The sequence below is a fragment of the Halyomorpha halys genome, unplaced genomic scaffold, assembly GCF_000696795.3.
Source record: "Halyomorpha halys isolate HHAL.00 unplaced genomic scaffold, Hhal_1.1 Scaffold58.1, whole genome shotgun sequence".
NCBI lineage: Eukaryota > Metazoa > Arthropoda > Insecta > Hemiptera > Pentatomidae > Halyomorpha > Halyomorpha halys.
The window spans coordinates 575,986-594,668 of NW_027110919.1; the positions used below are offsets into that span (position 1 = coordinate 575,986).

Consider the following 18,683-nt stretch of genomic DNA (forward strand, 5'->3'; position numbering starts at 1 on the left):
GAAAACCGTCATCCTGGTTGAACTCAAATAAGGCATAAAAGTAAGTCATAAGGAATTATAAAAGTTATATTATATTTTAGTCTATTCCTATTTTATAGTTCTTAAATCTCCCAGTTTGACGCAATACGGTAATAGCATTTCCCGCATGGGGAATAAGTTCTTTGCTGTTATATAACTTTCTGAGAGTTCGTGAACCAATGTTTAAATTATTTCCAGTCCTTGTTTATTTTAGGAACTGTTATTCTTCTTCAATTATTGTGTTCTAACAGTAAATAAGGTAATAGCATTTATTTGCCTCGAATTATATTTAGTAAATCAAAAATGTAATAAATATTAATTTTAATACGATCCGCAGAAAATTACAGTAATGAAGTAAATGACTAAAATTCGAAAAAAAAAAAAAAATTCTTCGCAGTATGGTGTAGCTCCATCTCAATTACCCAAACTTTTAAATTATGAAATATTATTAAAGCGTATTATGTTATATATTACACAAATTCTGGCTCACAAACTGATGAGTTTGTGTCTTGCGTTATGTCTACTGCTTCTCTATATATGTAACTTCAAAAATTATCTTGGATTTTATTCATATTAATCATCAATACGAAAAAAGATGATAATTTTTTAATTCTGATGCTAATATTTCTTAGTCTTTATTTATTGTAACTGATAATTATGCTTTACCTAAGTTACCGACTCACATTTAATTTCTATACCCAATTTATACCACCACTATTTGATTCATGTGCAAAACAGGCATTTATGAAATCGCACATATTTTATAGTTTTATTACTCTCTAATAAACATAAAACTTGATAATATTTCTTATAAATTTCTAAAAACAACCAAAAATGTCAAATTAAAAAATAAATACCTCACACAACTTTCTCTTATTGCCCCTCAAATTAAATTTTTTCCTTAATCGTTTCTTTATAACTCAGGATAGCAAAACATCTCTATAGTATATTCCCATTTATGAGTTATGTAAAAAACAGCAATTTGTTTACCATATAAAGACGGTTATTATAAAAATAGCCACAAAGTAAGACTATTTTCATAGCGACGATGGAAATGTTAATTATTGAATTCTTTTATATTTATTTCATTGCTTATAACCAGAGATCTTTATTTACAAACACTCCATTCAGCACAACTAGGTTATCTGGACACTCTTAAAAACGTATATTTCCGCTAAAAAAATCGGATTCCAATATTTTTACAATTTCAATACAAGTGAAAGTATATATTCCATACATCGAAAATAAAAGGAAACAAGTATTTAATGTTCTTTGTTTACTGTTAATTATAAATTTAGAAACTAGAGATCTAATATGTTCTAATAATAGAAAAAAAAACAGCCTCACACAGAACAACTCAAAACTACACTAGAAAATGAGTGAGTGATCTTCAACACTTGGGCTTTGAAGTAAACAAGTTTGTCGCTGCCAAGATGCGAAGCTAGAGAAGGGTTCGGTTTCTGTGGTGAGGTCACTAGATACTATCCCTCAAGAGGTTACAATTAGCAGATTAAGTGACGTTGCTATAGCACGATACACGAGGTACTACAAACATGTTTACATCTATGCAGCTCGTCACAACTAGAATGTAGGCAGTTTATAACAAAAAAATTTACACTTTTTGGTCCATGTTTTAAAATAATATAATAAAATATAGAAATATATTTTAGTAATTAAATTTGTTTTCTCGAAAAGGTGTCTGAGAGTTTGGGACGTAATTTGGTAAGATTTCTTTTGAAACATAACTCCTTATCTTTAGAGAGTCGAGTATGAATTAATGAGGCTCCTTAATAGAAAGGATTTTTTCATCCTTTGACGAGGTTTTCAGCGTAGACACCGAGGAAAATGGTGACATTATTGCATTCCTATGGATATGAAAGTTAGCTGCTAACATAAAACGGTTCATAGAGTTTGAGGGCAATGACCCTGCCCAAAGAGATGTGGTGGAACGGGGAAAGAATAATGATTCCGAAAAATTCCCCCAGTTCTTTCTTTTTTTTTTTTAAGTTTGTAATATAACATGGTGAAACTTTTCCAAAGGAAAATCTTACAAAGGCCACGGATGGAAGAGTACAAGTATAATATATTTGACAAGAATATTAATATTATTTCCCATTAGCACTTTTTTACTTCTATATCACTGACAAAAATCATATCATATACTAACTTTTGGGTCTTTGGTTTTCGAAGGAAGAACTTACGTTATACTGAATTTCGAAAAATATATCTCGCTCTTAAGCTTTATTAGTTGCACATCTGGCAAACAAAAATTTCTTATTTGGTATTTAACATATAACGTAGATATTATTGTTTAATAGATAAAGTTCCCCAGTCTAAAGGTATCTTTGTAATATCTCCAATTTAAAATAATAAAAAAATTATAATTGCCAGATGTATCACTATTAGCAATGCACCGATTTCAACGCTAATGACAACTGATATTAAATAAATACGCATTAAGTATTTTATGTATCTATGTAAGTATTTATTTACAATTTATTTCATATGTCAAGTTCTTAGAAATACGCGTTATTTAGAAATTATAATTTGCATTTTTTCTAATATAAATAAATATTTAGAAAAATTATTCAATTTAGGAAATTATATATGTAGCTCTAATGACTAAAGAATTCCATGAATATTTTCTGTTTTATTCTGAAATGTTCCTTCATTTTCTCAAAAATTCAAGGATTAAGTATAGATATGGACATAATTCTATTTTTTTTTTAAATATTTACTCCTCATTAACTGATACTTCTGTTTATCGGACAAAATGTTTCTTGTAAGTGTCCATGATATAGAAATTCAATTCTATTTATGGTCATAACCATAATGGAACCAAACATGAGCTGTTAATTTAGAATTTTTTATTTTCCCAGTGTTTAATTGAAAAATGTTAGTCTTAAATATATTTTTGTCACGAGAACGTAATAAGGGCGTAGTAAATTTTTTGGAGAATTTTGTCGGGGGGTGCGGTCTGCAAAGATCTTTGCTGACCGCACCCCCCGACAAACTTCTCCAATCATTAATCTACGGTCAACTATCTACACCTCAGTAGTAAATTTTAATGTTGAAAAATGTTTTTATCAACAGCATGTGATCTAATATAGAAAATTTCTCATCCTGTTTCCAAATATTTTTCACAAAAATTATTTTTTATAGGTCTGTATCAGGTTTGAGATGAGGTTATGATATTAAAATAAGGGTACTCAAATCAGGTTTATATCAGTTTGTGAATAATATCTTTGTTTAATTTATTTTATTAAATCGCTCATTTTTCCTCAAAGAATTGAAAACTACCAAAAGTTGAGAACCTACCGATTGTGTAAAGATTTTGCGGTTACTCATTATTCAGAGTGTTTTTTACGCTGAAAATTGCATATAAATGGTATTTAAATTATTCCAATTTTTTTAAGAAAAAGGGGTTATTTCCGGGTGCGCTTACCAGAATCACCGGTAAATTGAGAATATATTAAAATTTCAAGAAAATAAAAAATTTCTAGACCTCCCTCCCCCCAATACATTTTTGCAGTAACACTACACTCATAGATGAAAACCATAAATATGAGAAACAATTATAAAACGGTACTTCAATGAACTTTTATTTTTCCCGGTCGTACAATAATTTTATTTACTTAAAAACTACGCCCATGGACTAGAGGATCATTAGGTTAGTGAATTAGCATTGTTCAATTCTCTTGTAAGATTTGAATATGATTTCAGATATTAAGTATAATTACTATTTTATTATTTTATGTACAAAAAAAATTGGAAATAGCGCTTTTGTAATGCAATAATAAGCGTTCGAATTGAAGTTTCTAGCAGGTTAAATATTTGACTGGTATAATGGTCAATTCGTCCACCAACGGATTTACAAATACAGCGTTACTTTCAACAAACAAAGACTACCGAGCGTTAACAAGGAAAATTTACAAAACGAAACTCGACTTTTAATTATAAAAATAGATATACAATGAAGCAAGAAAACTATTATCTAATTAACATTATTTGATGCCAAAGAGACAACTCGATGATGAAACTGATTGTTTTCTAAACTTATTTTCCTCCCCATCAAAAGTTTTATAATGGAATTAATGACGCTAATGAAATTCTTCTCGGCGATGACTGAATAATTAATTGAACAGAATTGTCTCTATTCTTTAGATTTCTTGGAACTTTGGTGGTATAACACAAACTAAGTTTATTTATTTATAAGCAGAGTGCATAATTTGGGTCATATTAGAATTTTCTATCTATATAATTAGACTTTGCTAAGCAATTATGGAAGATAATAAAAATATGTATCATTTTTAACAATAAATATAAAATAAGTAATATATGAATACACAAGAACAAATAATAATAAATAGCTAAATTAAGTAAATTAAAAAAATGAATATTATGCTAAGTCTCTTGGCCAGCGCAACAATAGTTATCTGGGCGGAGCGTAGACAGTCCCTGAGTTATTGGATTAAAATATAAAGTAAATATCTCGTGGAAATTATGCAATTGGTATGTAGTATTCACTGCGAAAAAAATCTATGTAAAGTGCTTAATGCATTAGAAACATAAATTTTTTATTCATTTATTTATTGACATTTACAACTGTATAAAAAATACATCAAGCAAATTTGAAGTAAGATCATAATGATATCATATAGAATGTAGAGAAACTACCCAGTAGTAGAACTCTAAAAACATTTTACAGTATAAGGTCACGAGGCCATCTTCTTTTCAGGCGCCTCGGAGGATTGCCAGGAATGGAAGAGGAATCAAGGTTAGAAACTAGTGGGTTTGGGTGCTTAGGGAATTTATAATGAACGGAATGATATCGGGTTCGGGCTAGGTCGTTTACATAAGAAACATTTAGGTCTTTATGGATGGTTTTGTTAGTAACAAAATAAGGAGCATTGAGGATTTTACGAAGTATTTATTCGAGGATTTATTTTGATATTTGTATTTTATGAAAGCATTGTTTGTTAAACAGTGATAATGTTGGTCTATTGTCAAGTTTCTTAGAAAACATTCCGTGCAGTCGGTTATGTTGCCTTTTTTTATGTTTTATGTGATTTGGCGATGTGTTTAGTTTAATATTATTATACCTAAATAATATACTTCATTATTATCTGATGATCAACATCTGAGGATAACAGACATTTTTATGTATGACTTTGATGAATAGACTCCTTTACTCGTTCATATTTATATACCTCCTTCTAGCACAGCAAGCAATATCTGTGCTTCTGGACAGCTTGAGAAACCTTAGTAACATCTTTGTTGGATATTCGAATAGCTCATCAGCAAATATTGTCATTATGGTTTCCGAGCGTTGTACGATACCAATTTAATTGAAACGTATATGAATGAAATGCTTATTTATTTATCTGATAATAGTTTACAGCCATTGCTGCAATGGTCGTATACATTGCCACGCATCAAACTGTATACATTTGCCATCATGACAATTATTATCGTAGCACTACTGTACAGCGACATGGTCTGGCATGATAGGTGAGAGCATGTCGTAGAACTCTACTATCAATTTATCACTATAACCTTACTGTCTCGACAGTAGCACCTTATAAATTTTATCTATCCTAATTTAAATCGAACTGTTGCATTTTGATTATTAGTTGAGTTACTGCCTAATGAAATTGCTATGGTTATTTTTCCAAATAATTATACACAGGTTAAGGTCGGGTTTACCGTCACCGTTTGGACAGAACGTTGCTCCAACTTCAGTCACCCTATAAAAGAAAACTGTCACAACGTAAAGCTAAAGAAATACAGCTTCATTGAGTACATAATTCAAACATTCATGGGTGTTAAGCAAGGGGAGCAGGTTGTTTGACGGGGCGTTTGGGATCCAAAGCCAAAAAAAAAAAAGAAAATACTGAACTTATTGATGATATTTCTGGAAAAAAAATCTATAATTAGTAAGGTAACATTGTAAAATTGACATCTTCGCAGATCACAACCACACCTTTTAAGGGACGAGATGGATATACGTCGATTCTTCGTTAAAAAAAAAAAAGGTAAGATTTGATGAGCAAAATTATTTGTCATATATGAAGATGGTCAGGGTTGCGGTCAACTATTTTATTTTCCAACGTTTCGCTCCACTTTGCAGGGCTTCATCAGGGTTGTCCAAATGAAAAAAAAATCCAGAAGTTAGTTAGTTTCTAGTTCCTAGTTTCTAACCTTGCATCCTCTCCCATTCCTGACAATCCTCCGAGGCGCATGGAAAGAAGATGGCCACGAGACCTCCTAATATAAAATGTCATTAGATTACTACCAATGGGTAGGTTCTCTACATGCCTTCATCACTCCATCTTACATTAAATTTACATAATGTGTTTGTATGTACATAGCAATAAATAAATAAATGGTTATTGTACTTCCACATAAGAGACATGATATATCTAAGAGAGACTCATCGTTTGTCCGCGGACGCGGCGATGTGGAATCGAAGCGAGAGAGATTCTTGTGCAAACTTTTGTAAAGGGAAAAAATCGAGCATTGTTTACTAGATTTTTTTTAATAAGGAAGTATTTCCAGGATATCAGAAGATTTTTGGAATTTTTTAATGGAAGGAAAAGGAGCTAAAATTGTCCAATGAATGAAAAAGAACCTTTTTCATGTTATAACTTACAGTTTGCCATTTTAATGATCTCAGAATGGGTGCTGAAAATAAATTAAAGAAGGTAACCATCGTAGAAGAAGTGGTTAGAAATTTTTGCCATCAACCTCAGAAGGCTTAGGCTCTCATAGCAAACTTCTTCATCACCTCTTATATTTTTGTATTGTATGTATTTATGTACAATAGTTAAGTTTATGCTCGATTTTCAATGAGTTATTGTGATTATAACTAATACAAATTACTCAATGAATTTTATAATGAAGCAATAACATGGTGGGAGTATTTCTTGGAATGTGAAATTATATATCTTCTTTTACCCAATGTTTTCTAATGGATATATATGTGGGTGTGTGTGTAATGGACTGAGGTCTGCTCCCCCCTGGTGAAATCCTGCCTACGCCCATGCACACACTTCTATTTTGATATTTTATTTAAGCTGGCCAATAGATTTTTATAATATATATATAAATGATAAAAGGAAGATGGTACAGGTACGATCAAAAGAACTCAAATAGTACTAAAACTATTTATTACGAGCTAAAGTTTCGTCCCACTTTGCAGGGCTTCCTTTGGGCTAAAAAAAGACCCAAGCAACTAAAATATTATAATAGAATAGATAGAAAGAATAAAAATAATCTAAGAAATAGCTAAAAATGACTAAAATGTGTGACAATTTATATGAAATGAACAAATATTATCTAATTTAATATTAGTAAAGTTATAGTTAATATTTAAGTAAATTTCTTTTACTTAAAAATTAACGTAAAATTACACAAAGTTGTAAATACACTTTTACATAATTTAAATCATTTTTAGTTATACCTTAGTTCACTTTTATTTTTGTTATCTAGTCTATTACTTTGTTACATTATTTTAATTGTTAGTATTTTTTTTAACCCTGAAGTAGCCCAAATTGAAGCGAAACTTTTGGTATAATAAATAATTTTATTATTATTTGTGTTTTTTTTACCACATTCGGACGACCTTTGTTTCATATACCACAAAAGGTCAATCAGCGGTCGTGCAATATATATTTATTTATTTTAGCAAAATGGAATATATAAATGTAAATAATTTAAGAAAAAAATACAATAATAAATTTTCGAGCCACCAAATATCCACTTAATAACTTGTATAAATGTTGCTGTAGCTAATCGACGAAAGGATGCTGAAAAGAAAAGAAAACATTTTTCATTAACGATATGTTTTTTGTGAGACCCCTTCAAATTCTAAATCCCGTAATAATTACATAAAGGCGTACAGTCTTAGAAAAAATAAATTATATAATTGGTCGCTGCCACCTCTTGTAAAGGGAATGGGTAACACTGTATTTCACTCAATTATTCATGCTTCACCTGGAACTTCAATCTATAATTCCAATTCAGCGAGCCCTGAATCCTCCGAGCAAGTGTCAATCATATAAATTTCTATTGGGGATTTTAAAAATGGAACATGAAATTCGCATTTAGCAATCTCAAAATAGATGGGACTGAAACTGTTGTACTAATGACCCAGTAGGGTAATTATCATAATATTATTATTTTTTTTTAAATTTCCTTTTCAAATATTTCTGAAAAATTAATCGTCAAATATGATGTAGTTTATAACAAAAGTGTATAATATTATTCATTTACACTTATGCTCTAAAGAGAAATAAGATTACTTTATTTTTAAACATTTTTTTAAAAATTTATTTATGGATATTTACAACTGTACAAAAAATACATCAAGTAAATTTGAGAAAATCATAATGGTATGATACAAGCATGTAGAGAAACTACCCATTGGTAGCACTCTAAAAACATTTTTACAATATAAGTTCGATGGTCTCGAATCTTCTTTTCAGACGGCTCGGGGGATTGTCCGGAATAAAAGAGGAAGAAACATTAGAAACTAATGGGTTTGAGTGGTTAGGGAGTTTTGTTTTTTTTCTTTAAACATGAAAGAAAAATATATAAACGTCACTTAAATACACAGAGAAAAAATACAGCTCGTTTTGTAGATGATTATCGGTTTCGATAATTATACAAATGCTTCGTGAAACATTAATTAATCACAATCGAACAAACATAACTATTGGAAGTATGGATTGCTGAGCCTCGAGGACTAGCGGCCGAATGCACCCATAAATTACCGATTTGTGTTGGTCTTGTGCAAGGCATTGGAATCAATTCATAGCCACAGTTGCGATCCCGGATTACCAAGGCGTGGCGATACAATTGAATAAACCGTTTCTATAGCTTGAATGCTGTTTTACAGAAATTCCTGATACAAACAAGGAACAATCCGCATAAATTGAAAGTTCTATTCGACATTAGGGCTGATTTGTACATTTCGAACTATTTTAAGCTAAGCTAAAATACAAACAAATAATCAGCAACTTCGCAATAAATAATAAATATTTTGAGAACATAAGGAAGAATGGGCGCGTGGATACTAACTCTAAGGACCCTAGTTCGAATCCGGCTGGGCAGAAAATTGTGTCTGTTACACTATAGCCGTGAGTCAACTCTTGTGGGCTCTAGGAGCCCTCCTAGGGTCCAACCAGCCTCTTAAATTGGGTACCCTTGATTGGGTAAAAATCTGGCAGTCTAGCGTGATTCTCACCAAATCACCTCCTTGCACAACCGTTGGTCTTCTTTATAAAGTAATGAACCCCTGACCCTTAATGGGTTTTTGCGGTACAGATTTAAATTTTAAATTTAAAGGAAGGATGGTAGTTACTTTTGCCTTTCTTGGTGGTTTGAGATGTATTTAATTAGTGGATTAACTTTTCTTATCAACATAGATATGGTAGAACAAGAGACCAAGGGATAAAAAAGGTAGTTAATTTACTCCATTTTTTAATTACTTTAATGGAAACTATGTAAGATTACTAGTCGAAATTGATGAGTATGCCAAATATAGGTAGGAGGAATAAAAAATAGCAGCTCTTTCAAAGCGTTAAAAATTATTATATTATTATTCGGAGCTCTATATCTTAAAACTACCAACAACACTATAAAACCTAGGAGAACATCATTAAAAGTAGTCTAAATTTCCCAAAATAGACGTTGAAGAGTATTCGAGATATAGCTTTTTAAAAAGCCACATTTCATAAATAAATGCACTGAAAGATCAATAGTGAGTTAATTTATTTTTAGAAATCTATTTCTCAAAAACCATTGGACCTACAGGTGTCTATTAGCACTCAAATTAAAGCAAGTTTAATGGACTATAAAGTAATTTATGACGTTTATCTTCGTTGGAGAAGCAATATTCATGATATTTGCTAAAAGAATGGATTTATAGTTGTTAAAACAAATTTTCATGTGCAACATTTATATTCATATGCGAATATCATAAAAACTACTACACCCTACAAAGATACGTGTAATAACCTAATTTATAGATAGTTAAATTACCTTCATTTTAAGTGTTAATAGATATCTTAGCCTTATAGTTTCAAAGATGTATATTTTTCAAAGTTCAAACATTTTATCCAAACAATTAGAAATTAACATTTTGTGAACTTATTTTGTCAAATATCATAAAACTACGTTTCCTACAAAGATAAACGTTGTGAACTATTTTATTGTAAATTTAACTAGCTTTAATTTGAGTGCTGGCAAACATCTGTACGTCGAATGGTTCTTGAGATATATTTTCTTATAAATCAAACTTATTGTCCGAACAAATAAAAAATCAATTTATTTTAGCAAATATCATGAAAACTACTATTCCTACAAAGATAAACGCCAGGAACTTCTTAATATTATATTAAAATAGCTTTAATATAAGTATTACTTGACATTTGTACGTCGAATGATTTCTGAGATATAGATATTTCAAAATAAATTCACTTGCAACTGATCTTTTAGTACATTAATTTATGAAATGTTACTTTTCACAAAGCTATATCTCTAATACTATTGAACGTAAATAGCTCTATTAGAACTCATATTGCAGAAAATTTAGTTTACTTTAAATGATGTTCTCTTAGGTTTTCTAGTTTTATTGGTTATTTTGATGATATAGAGTTCCTAATAAAAATTAATTTTTTTTAACATTTTGAAACAGCCGCCATTTTTCATTCCGCCTATATATACTTTACTGACTCATCAATTTTGACTATTATTAATACATTATTATTGGTTCCACAGACCGTCCGTATAATTTATAATTTTTCTCTTTCAGCTAAAAATTGTTTCTCTTTCCCTTCTCTCCTCGCCTAATTCTACACTTGTTCATTTTTGGGAACTAATGTTATTCACTTATAATTACCACCACATTTTTTACTTGTGCTATAATACTTATTCTTATGAATTATGTTTTATATCTTTATTTTGTTATTTTCATAATTATATTTTCTTTTATTTCATTATATCTCACAAATCGTTATTTCTCTTACATTTCTCATAATATTTATTCACTTTATTTACATATTGAAAGTCGATTTATAATAATGATTTTCATAATTTTATATTTTTATACTAATTGTTATCTTCTTATAATATTTATTGTGTTTTCGGATTTTCTTTATCTTCTTCATAAATGTTTTTACCTTTTTTTTTTTTTAAATAGCTCTGATGTAGCCCACAATTTAGGCCGAAGCTTAGGATTTGTGTTTCCCTCCGTGACCGCATACCTTCCCCTCCTACTTTCGAACTAACTTATTCTTATGTATTTATTTTATTATAATTTTTTTGATATCCTTGACAACAATTTCAGGTTTCACAAATGCTCTATTTATATCAGTTGAAACATTCATGATTTTTTAAATGTTTTTAATTAACACTTTTGTACTTTATACCCTACTCCGTTTTACTTACTTAACAACTTATTCTATCTTAACATATTTTATTATAAATGTGGAATTATTTAATAGGATAAGATTTATTATTGTTTTTTCTAATGGCACTATTAATGATTTCTTGTTCTGACTATGAATAATGTATTGTGTTAAAGAAATATATAATATGTATAAACCACTCTTATAGAGTATTTTTTTCCGACGTATACATTATTTGATATTTTATTCATATAATATATTCACTCAAGTCAGAGTATATATTTTGAAAGAATGCTAAATGGGATAAAATGGCATGCGAGGCAGGAGAAAGTGCTGTACTTCCACAATATATCTTCCATATTTTAATATTTGATTTTATCTTTTCCATATATTCTTATTTCGCCGACACACATGTTTCATAATATAGCCTGTTACTGTTTTTTTTTTTTTCTTTTCTCACTATATTAAAAGGGAGTAAGAGCGAATTCCCTACTGTAATATTTACATATCTTAAGCGTTCAGGGCAAATATTTTTTAATATGGGGTTTTAACATCGTTGCTTTAGCCGAGAGCGTATTGGAATTAGATATAATTTAATTTAATTTATAATTTATGTTTTATAAAAATATTGGACATTTCATAGTGGTAAATGGAATTGTTAATCCGCTTAAAACATTATGTATATTTAATTTTTTTTTCAACTTTAGTTAAATAGCTTATAACCTATTATGGTTAAATGAATTAGAATTATAATATTTTATTTTTTTAAATTTGTATGATTCATCAAGCCTTTTTATTATATAAAATAATCAACTAAGGAAAGAAACATACAATAATTTCTTCGTATATCAATCACATTTATTTTATTTTCCTGTGACGTTTCGGCAATTTAAACTTTTCAAAGAGGATATCTACAAATCAATTAAACATATCAACCTATATTGTTAAACCATTATAATATTTAACTTTGATTTTACATAGAAATTGTAAGTATAATTATAATTTAAAATTATAGCCTACAGTACTTAGTTCCAAAATTTTTTAATTTTTTAAAAATAAATATTATGCGTTTTTTGAGTAATTTTTATCCCTTCTTGTAAAATTATTTTCTGTGACCTGTCTTTCTCGTGTCACTGTCCTAAATGAATTTATTACGAAACAAAATTCATTCGAAATGAAGCATATTATTATCATCTTGACTTGATTTTATGTAGAGGCTGTCTCCGATACTAGTCAGAAATAATTTCTTCAGGTTCTTGGTCGGATGATGGCAAGCGGAGTGAATAAGGTTCGTTAAGGTAAATGAATCTGTGGCCGTGAACCAGTGATACCTTTTATATCATCAAATCACATCTTCGTATACGGCGTATTACCCCAAATGGCAGTTTCACCAATGAGACTCATTGCCTTTGAAAAAACACTTATTTCAATTGCTTTACCAGGAAATCATTCCAAGAAAAATGGAAAGTATAATAGAACCAGAAAAGACCCAATTCATATAATAACATTTCCTTTTTCTTAGAAATAATAGCCATATTATTTTTTTTTCCTTTTTCAAGACTAAGAAAAGATATTCATGTATAATCTTTCAACATTAACTTTATTTCGTATCGGACTTACGTGATAAACGTAAGACCTTTTCGTACTGACTAAAATAGTTTGGTAAACTATAGGACAACTTGCTCTTCCCCCCTCTTGGATTTCAGAAGTGTACTAAAAGCAATTAATGAACGAACATAATTAAACAACTTCATACCAGAACCATGGGAAACTATAACTACGTCCCTATTGCATATTTTCGGTCTGGATTCTAGTTTGGCTGTATAAATTTAGACGTAATAAGATTTAGTACTTTTCTGTCAAGTATAGATTATTAATAAATATATTCAGTACATAAACATTGAGATAAACTTATTACATTATCTTATTATCATAATAATGATAAAATGTATCAATATTTTTAAAATAATTATATACAAGATTGACTGAAAAAAATTAAAATGCCATATATAAAGTATGGTGACAATAATCTAAAATTATAATTATATAATAAAAATAAATTAGGTAATTATCCAAACAACATGAAAGAAAAAATAGAAATAAATGATAAATAAAACATTATATATAAGATTAATTTCCATAATTTTAAGGGGTTACATGTTGGAGAATTTAAAAAAAAAAAAATTGAATTGGTCAACACTTGCAGACATCTGTACATCACATAGATACTGAGATATAGATTTCTCAAAATAAATTAGCTAACTACAAAATCTTTCAGTAGATTTTTAAGAGAGTTTGCTTTTTAAAAAGATATATCTCGAGAACTATTAGATCTAAATAGCTCTATTAAAGCTCATATTTTAGAAAATTTACTCTTCTTTAAATAATGTTCTCTTCGATTTTCTAGTGTTGTTGATAGTTTTTAAGATATAGAGCTCCGAATGAAATTTTTTTTTTTATCGCTTTGAAACAGCCGCCATTTTTTATTCCCCTACCTATACTTGGCAGACTCATCAATTTTGACTAGTAATTATACATAGCTATCATTAAAGTAATCAAAAATTGGGGTGAGATAACTGCCTTTTTTCTCCTCTTGGGCTCTAGCACTATAAGTAGATGATTCAACGTGTCCCGAAATTTAATGTCCTTCTGATGAAGTCCAAGACCGTTGGGACAGCCCGTAATTTGTGAGAGTTGGCGGTTTCTCCTTCTTCCATACTGTTGTCTGTACGATCTTCCACAGTATAGACTTTTGGAAATTTCGTTGATTGTGCTGCGTACCATCCGCAAGGTGGTTAAACAAGGAGGCACCGTATTGGAGAGCTGGACGGAATAGATCCAGTTTTATACCTAAATACATTATGGCATTGGATGGGGACATTATAGAGATTGCCACTTGATGCGTTCTAGAAAGTTTTGCTCTGTATGCAAACACTACGTAGTCCGTTTTTACTGGGTTTATGGAGATATTAAGATAATCCAGCCGTTGAATGATCTCTTCACAAACTTGGGGCATGAGTGGGGTTAACGCTGCTATTGTAGATATCGAACTGTATTATGTATACTCGTCATTTGTCATTATTAAGTTTATTATTATTTTTGGGAACTAAAATGTTTAATGTAATATTTCTATGTTACTACATTTCTGTCTACGTGGAAATTAATTTAAAATGATTTTATTTAATCATACTTTTTCGTTTTTTATATTTCTTTTTTTAGTTTTTATTACGTTCTAATAATTTTTCATTTCTTTCTTCTATATTATATGATTTGAAGAATTGACGACAATGAAATTGTAATTATATTTCAAACTAAGGCTTGTCACCTGAGTACTGTATAAAAAAGCTTTATAGATAAATAAATGAGTGGAATTGTCAAAGAAAGGGACTCAGCCTCCTTGAAACATGAGAGAAGTTTATCATTGTCTATCTTAAGCGATTGAGGGCTTACTTTAATTTGACAAATGATATCGTTATATACAGAAAGATAACTTTGCTAAGGACTTTACCTGTCCAATGCATACAGGCTGAAAACAAAAATGTATTCTTTGGTTATGATTTTTATAACACTTCACCTTATTTACACTTAAATTGTTTAAAGCAGGCCCTACGGCATCTGTTTTTAGGTCTCCCACGTGGCTAGTGCCATCTGATTATATAATTAAACTAATGTGTTTTTTTAATCTTAATTCATTAAGTTGCCAACTAAGGTAGGTTCGATCAAAGACGGTTTCCAACAAAAAATTGTTTATGGTTTTTAAGCAGACTCCTGATATTATTATTTAAATAGAAAGTGTACATGTTAATTTATACATCTTGTCTGACGTGCTTTTTAATCTGCGTGTTTGTTAACCAATGACCTAAAAATTTGACTTCATTGTTTGACCTATTGAAACCTATATTATTATTTGATTTATTGATCAGTTTTATTGTATAATATTTTTGATACGGACACATATTTTATTTATAGAAATCAGGATAGTATTTTCTTTTATTTATTTCTTTTAATTATGTGAGTATTATTGTTATCATTTACACTTTATTTTCCTTTTTTTATTTTTTTTTTTATCAAATTTCTGAATATATTGTTTCAATGAATAAATGAAAAAAAAAATACTTAATGAATTTTTTTTGTGGCAGATCTTATTAGTACTCTTCAATAAAATAAAATAAATATTATAAAACAAAAGTATTGGTTGTTTGAAAATACTATATATGAAAAAAGAAATGAAAATCGCAAGAGTAAGCAGAGTATGAAATTGATTAAGATGGATATTAATCCTATTTTATACGAAGCCATTTTTTTTCTCTAGCTTTGAGTCCAATCAGACGAGTCGTTTATGAATTAAAGGAGAGTTGAGAAAAAATATATTATGCTCAGATATATATCTACCTATTCAAGAGCCCCAAAGAAGAAAAACATTATTTTACCCCAATTTTTGACTATGTTAATGAAAAATGTACAGTCAAGAGTCAAAATTAGTGACTCTTCCAACCATTTTACTCCTGCCAATACTTCTCGAGTGAGAACTAATGGACATCTGCACATCATTTTATTTGCAAAATAAAATCACAAAATATTGATTTTTTGTTTAAAAAATGATGAAAAACTGTAACTCGGAAAGTATTGAACGTCAACTGCTCTATTAGGGCTCATATTTTAGTGAATTAAGTCTACTTTAAATGATGCTTTATGAAGTCTTTTAGTGTTGCAGAAAGTATTGAAGACATGGAGCTCCGAATGTCCTTAATTTTTGTAAAGTTTTGAAACAGCCACCATTTTTTCGTTCCTTCCAACTTTTGTAGGTAGATAACTATATATATATGTTTATTTTTATTAAAGTAATCAAAAATAGGGAAAAATAAAGTATTTTTTTCTAAGCTCTAAGACTAAACATGGTTCACAGCAACTATAAGTTAGATTTAACCCCTTCTAAAACTCTAAGATCCTAAAGATTATAAACGCTTGTAAAATATAAAAGAATATCCTAACAAGGCTATTCATTACTTACAGTGCTTCCTTCCATGGTTTCTTCTTCACATGAACCTAAAAACGAAAATTTTATTAGTCATCTATTTTAATGAATGTCTTCTACTAAAAATTAGTCCTAAAATATATTAATTTTTACAATTTTAAAAGTAGTGTTCTACAAATTGCATGCCATGGAAACAGACATATAGGCATCGTTTGCCGGTGAAAATCGAACCCTGATCCCCTGGCTATGGCCCACAAATTGGTTTTGCTCGAGGGAGACACTATTTAATCTTGGTCCCAGGATGGTTTTGTCAAGTTTCACTGAGTATACAACAACTTTTTTTTTTGTCATAACTGATAGATTTATTTATTGATAGATATTACAATCTGCCACACAGTTGTGGGCAATAGGTAATAGTGATGAATGATCTCATACATACTAAAATAAATAAAATAAAAAAAAAAAAAAATAAGAATAAATATTAAATATTTTTATAAATACTAAATTACTAGAAGTTCACGATTTACTCTATCAAAGTGACTATAACATTTCCAAAGTCTAAACCAGAATAATTATTTTTTAACATGCGATTGAAAAAGTATCTTGATAATTTTTAGAGTAAAAACAAATATAGATACAAAAAAATACGTGAAAGGTAAATCATATGATAATTTATTCGGTTTTTTTTATATCTAGCCAAATTAAAATATATTAATTCATCCCCTTTTCTTTTTCAGCGCCAACTACAGCTCAAGCATACGACCCCAATTCGGGCTTCCATCATTTGGGCTGGGAATGGACTGAAATAACATAAAATGGACTCACAAACATTTATTTTATAAATACACCAATCCATATAGAGTCATTCAGAAAGTGGCAATGTCCTACTTTATTAGTATAGAAGGTGGGAGTTTACTGAGGTCGTCTGGCGGGTAAATAAACTTGACGTCTAAAACGAGAATTTGAGTACTTTTTCTTTGGTATCGCTAGGTATCGAAGAGCAAGAATTTAAAATTATGATTTGTTTGGCAGGGTTAACCTTATCGTTTTATAAACATTTCTTTATTATCAACGACTACTGATTTGTTTGCTGAAATGAATACAAAATTGAAAGTTGGAAATTATTGAAATATAAAGGATAAATTTTGGGTCAATTAAGGTTGCAATTTGAAGTACGGACTCTTTCTATTTTGTACCAGGTATGTAAGAAAATAATATTTTTCTCGTTTGGAAAATCTTGAAAATCAATAGCTGTTGTTTCCGTTGGTTTGAGGTTGGATGGGACTTTTAACATATTGTTTTGTAAGATGTTATCTATTTTATTTTGCTTTTCATTAGTTGATCTAGTCATTTTGATTGGAATTGAAGACATTTTGGGACCTCCTCACATCGCTATAACGCTAAAAGCTCTGAGATGCTATAAAATGCCAAAATTTGCCCAAATAATTGGAAATATCAATTTTCTATATATTAATGGGACACGTACACTTAAATTTTACTAAACAAAGTATTTTTAAAACTTATATCACATAAAAATAACTAAAATTGTAATACTGATCTGAAGGGGTTCTTCTCTATACTGATTTGACAAACATTATGTCTTCGTGCAAGACTTATACTAGTGGCACTGAAAAAGGAAAACACCTTCACGATATAAATTTCATATTTTAAGCCATAACACACATACCAGAACACTCCACCTTTTTTGTTTTAATCAACCCCTTCCTGGTCATTTCTGACATAGGGATGAGTTATCTACAGATTACAACCCTATTCTGACCATGGTGGGAGATCAAGTTTTCATTCCGTGGGACCGTAACAAAAATAAAAGTCAACCCTTAAAGTGCTGCTGCAATTACGTGCCACTTACGTTTGACATTCTATCTCGCTCGAATACAAACTGCCCTCCAGAAATGCCCCCAAAACACCCCATGAACATATCCTACATTAGTACTGTTTTAATTTTTATAAAATCTTCAATAACTAAAAACTATTTACACTACCTATTACACAAGGTACACCTAATCAGCAGGCAACACATGAAAGACGAAACTGCATACTACTACACAAGATTCGGTTTATTTTCCACCAATTTACGGGAAAACAATTAAACAATTGTTTAACATCAAAATATGTTGTTGTTGTTGATTGTTGCTTAAAGGCTTAAAACCCTCTGGTCATCAACGCCTATGGGATGATAAAAGTAAAAAAAAAATAATAATAAAATAAATAAATAAATAAAAAATAGAAAAATAAAAAAAAATTTAAAAATAATTTAA

At 29.6% G+C, this 18,683-nt stretch overlaps 1 protein-coding gene across 1 annotated transcript in view; it reads right to left on the reverse strand.

Moving 5' to 3' along the window:
* The window catches only part of LOC106692458 (uncharacterized), a 236,577-nt gene that overhangs the window by 181,530 nt on the left and 36,364 nt on the right, over positions 1 to 18,683 (reverse strand). Inside the window, exon 2 of the mRNA XM_014438415.2 lies at positions 16,441 to 16,475. Coding sequence (XP_014293901.1) covers positions 16,441 to 16,475 — 35 coding nt within the window. The remainder of the gene's footprint in view (positions 1 to 16,440; positions 16,476 to 18,683) is intronic.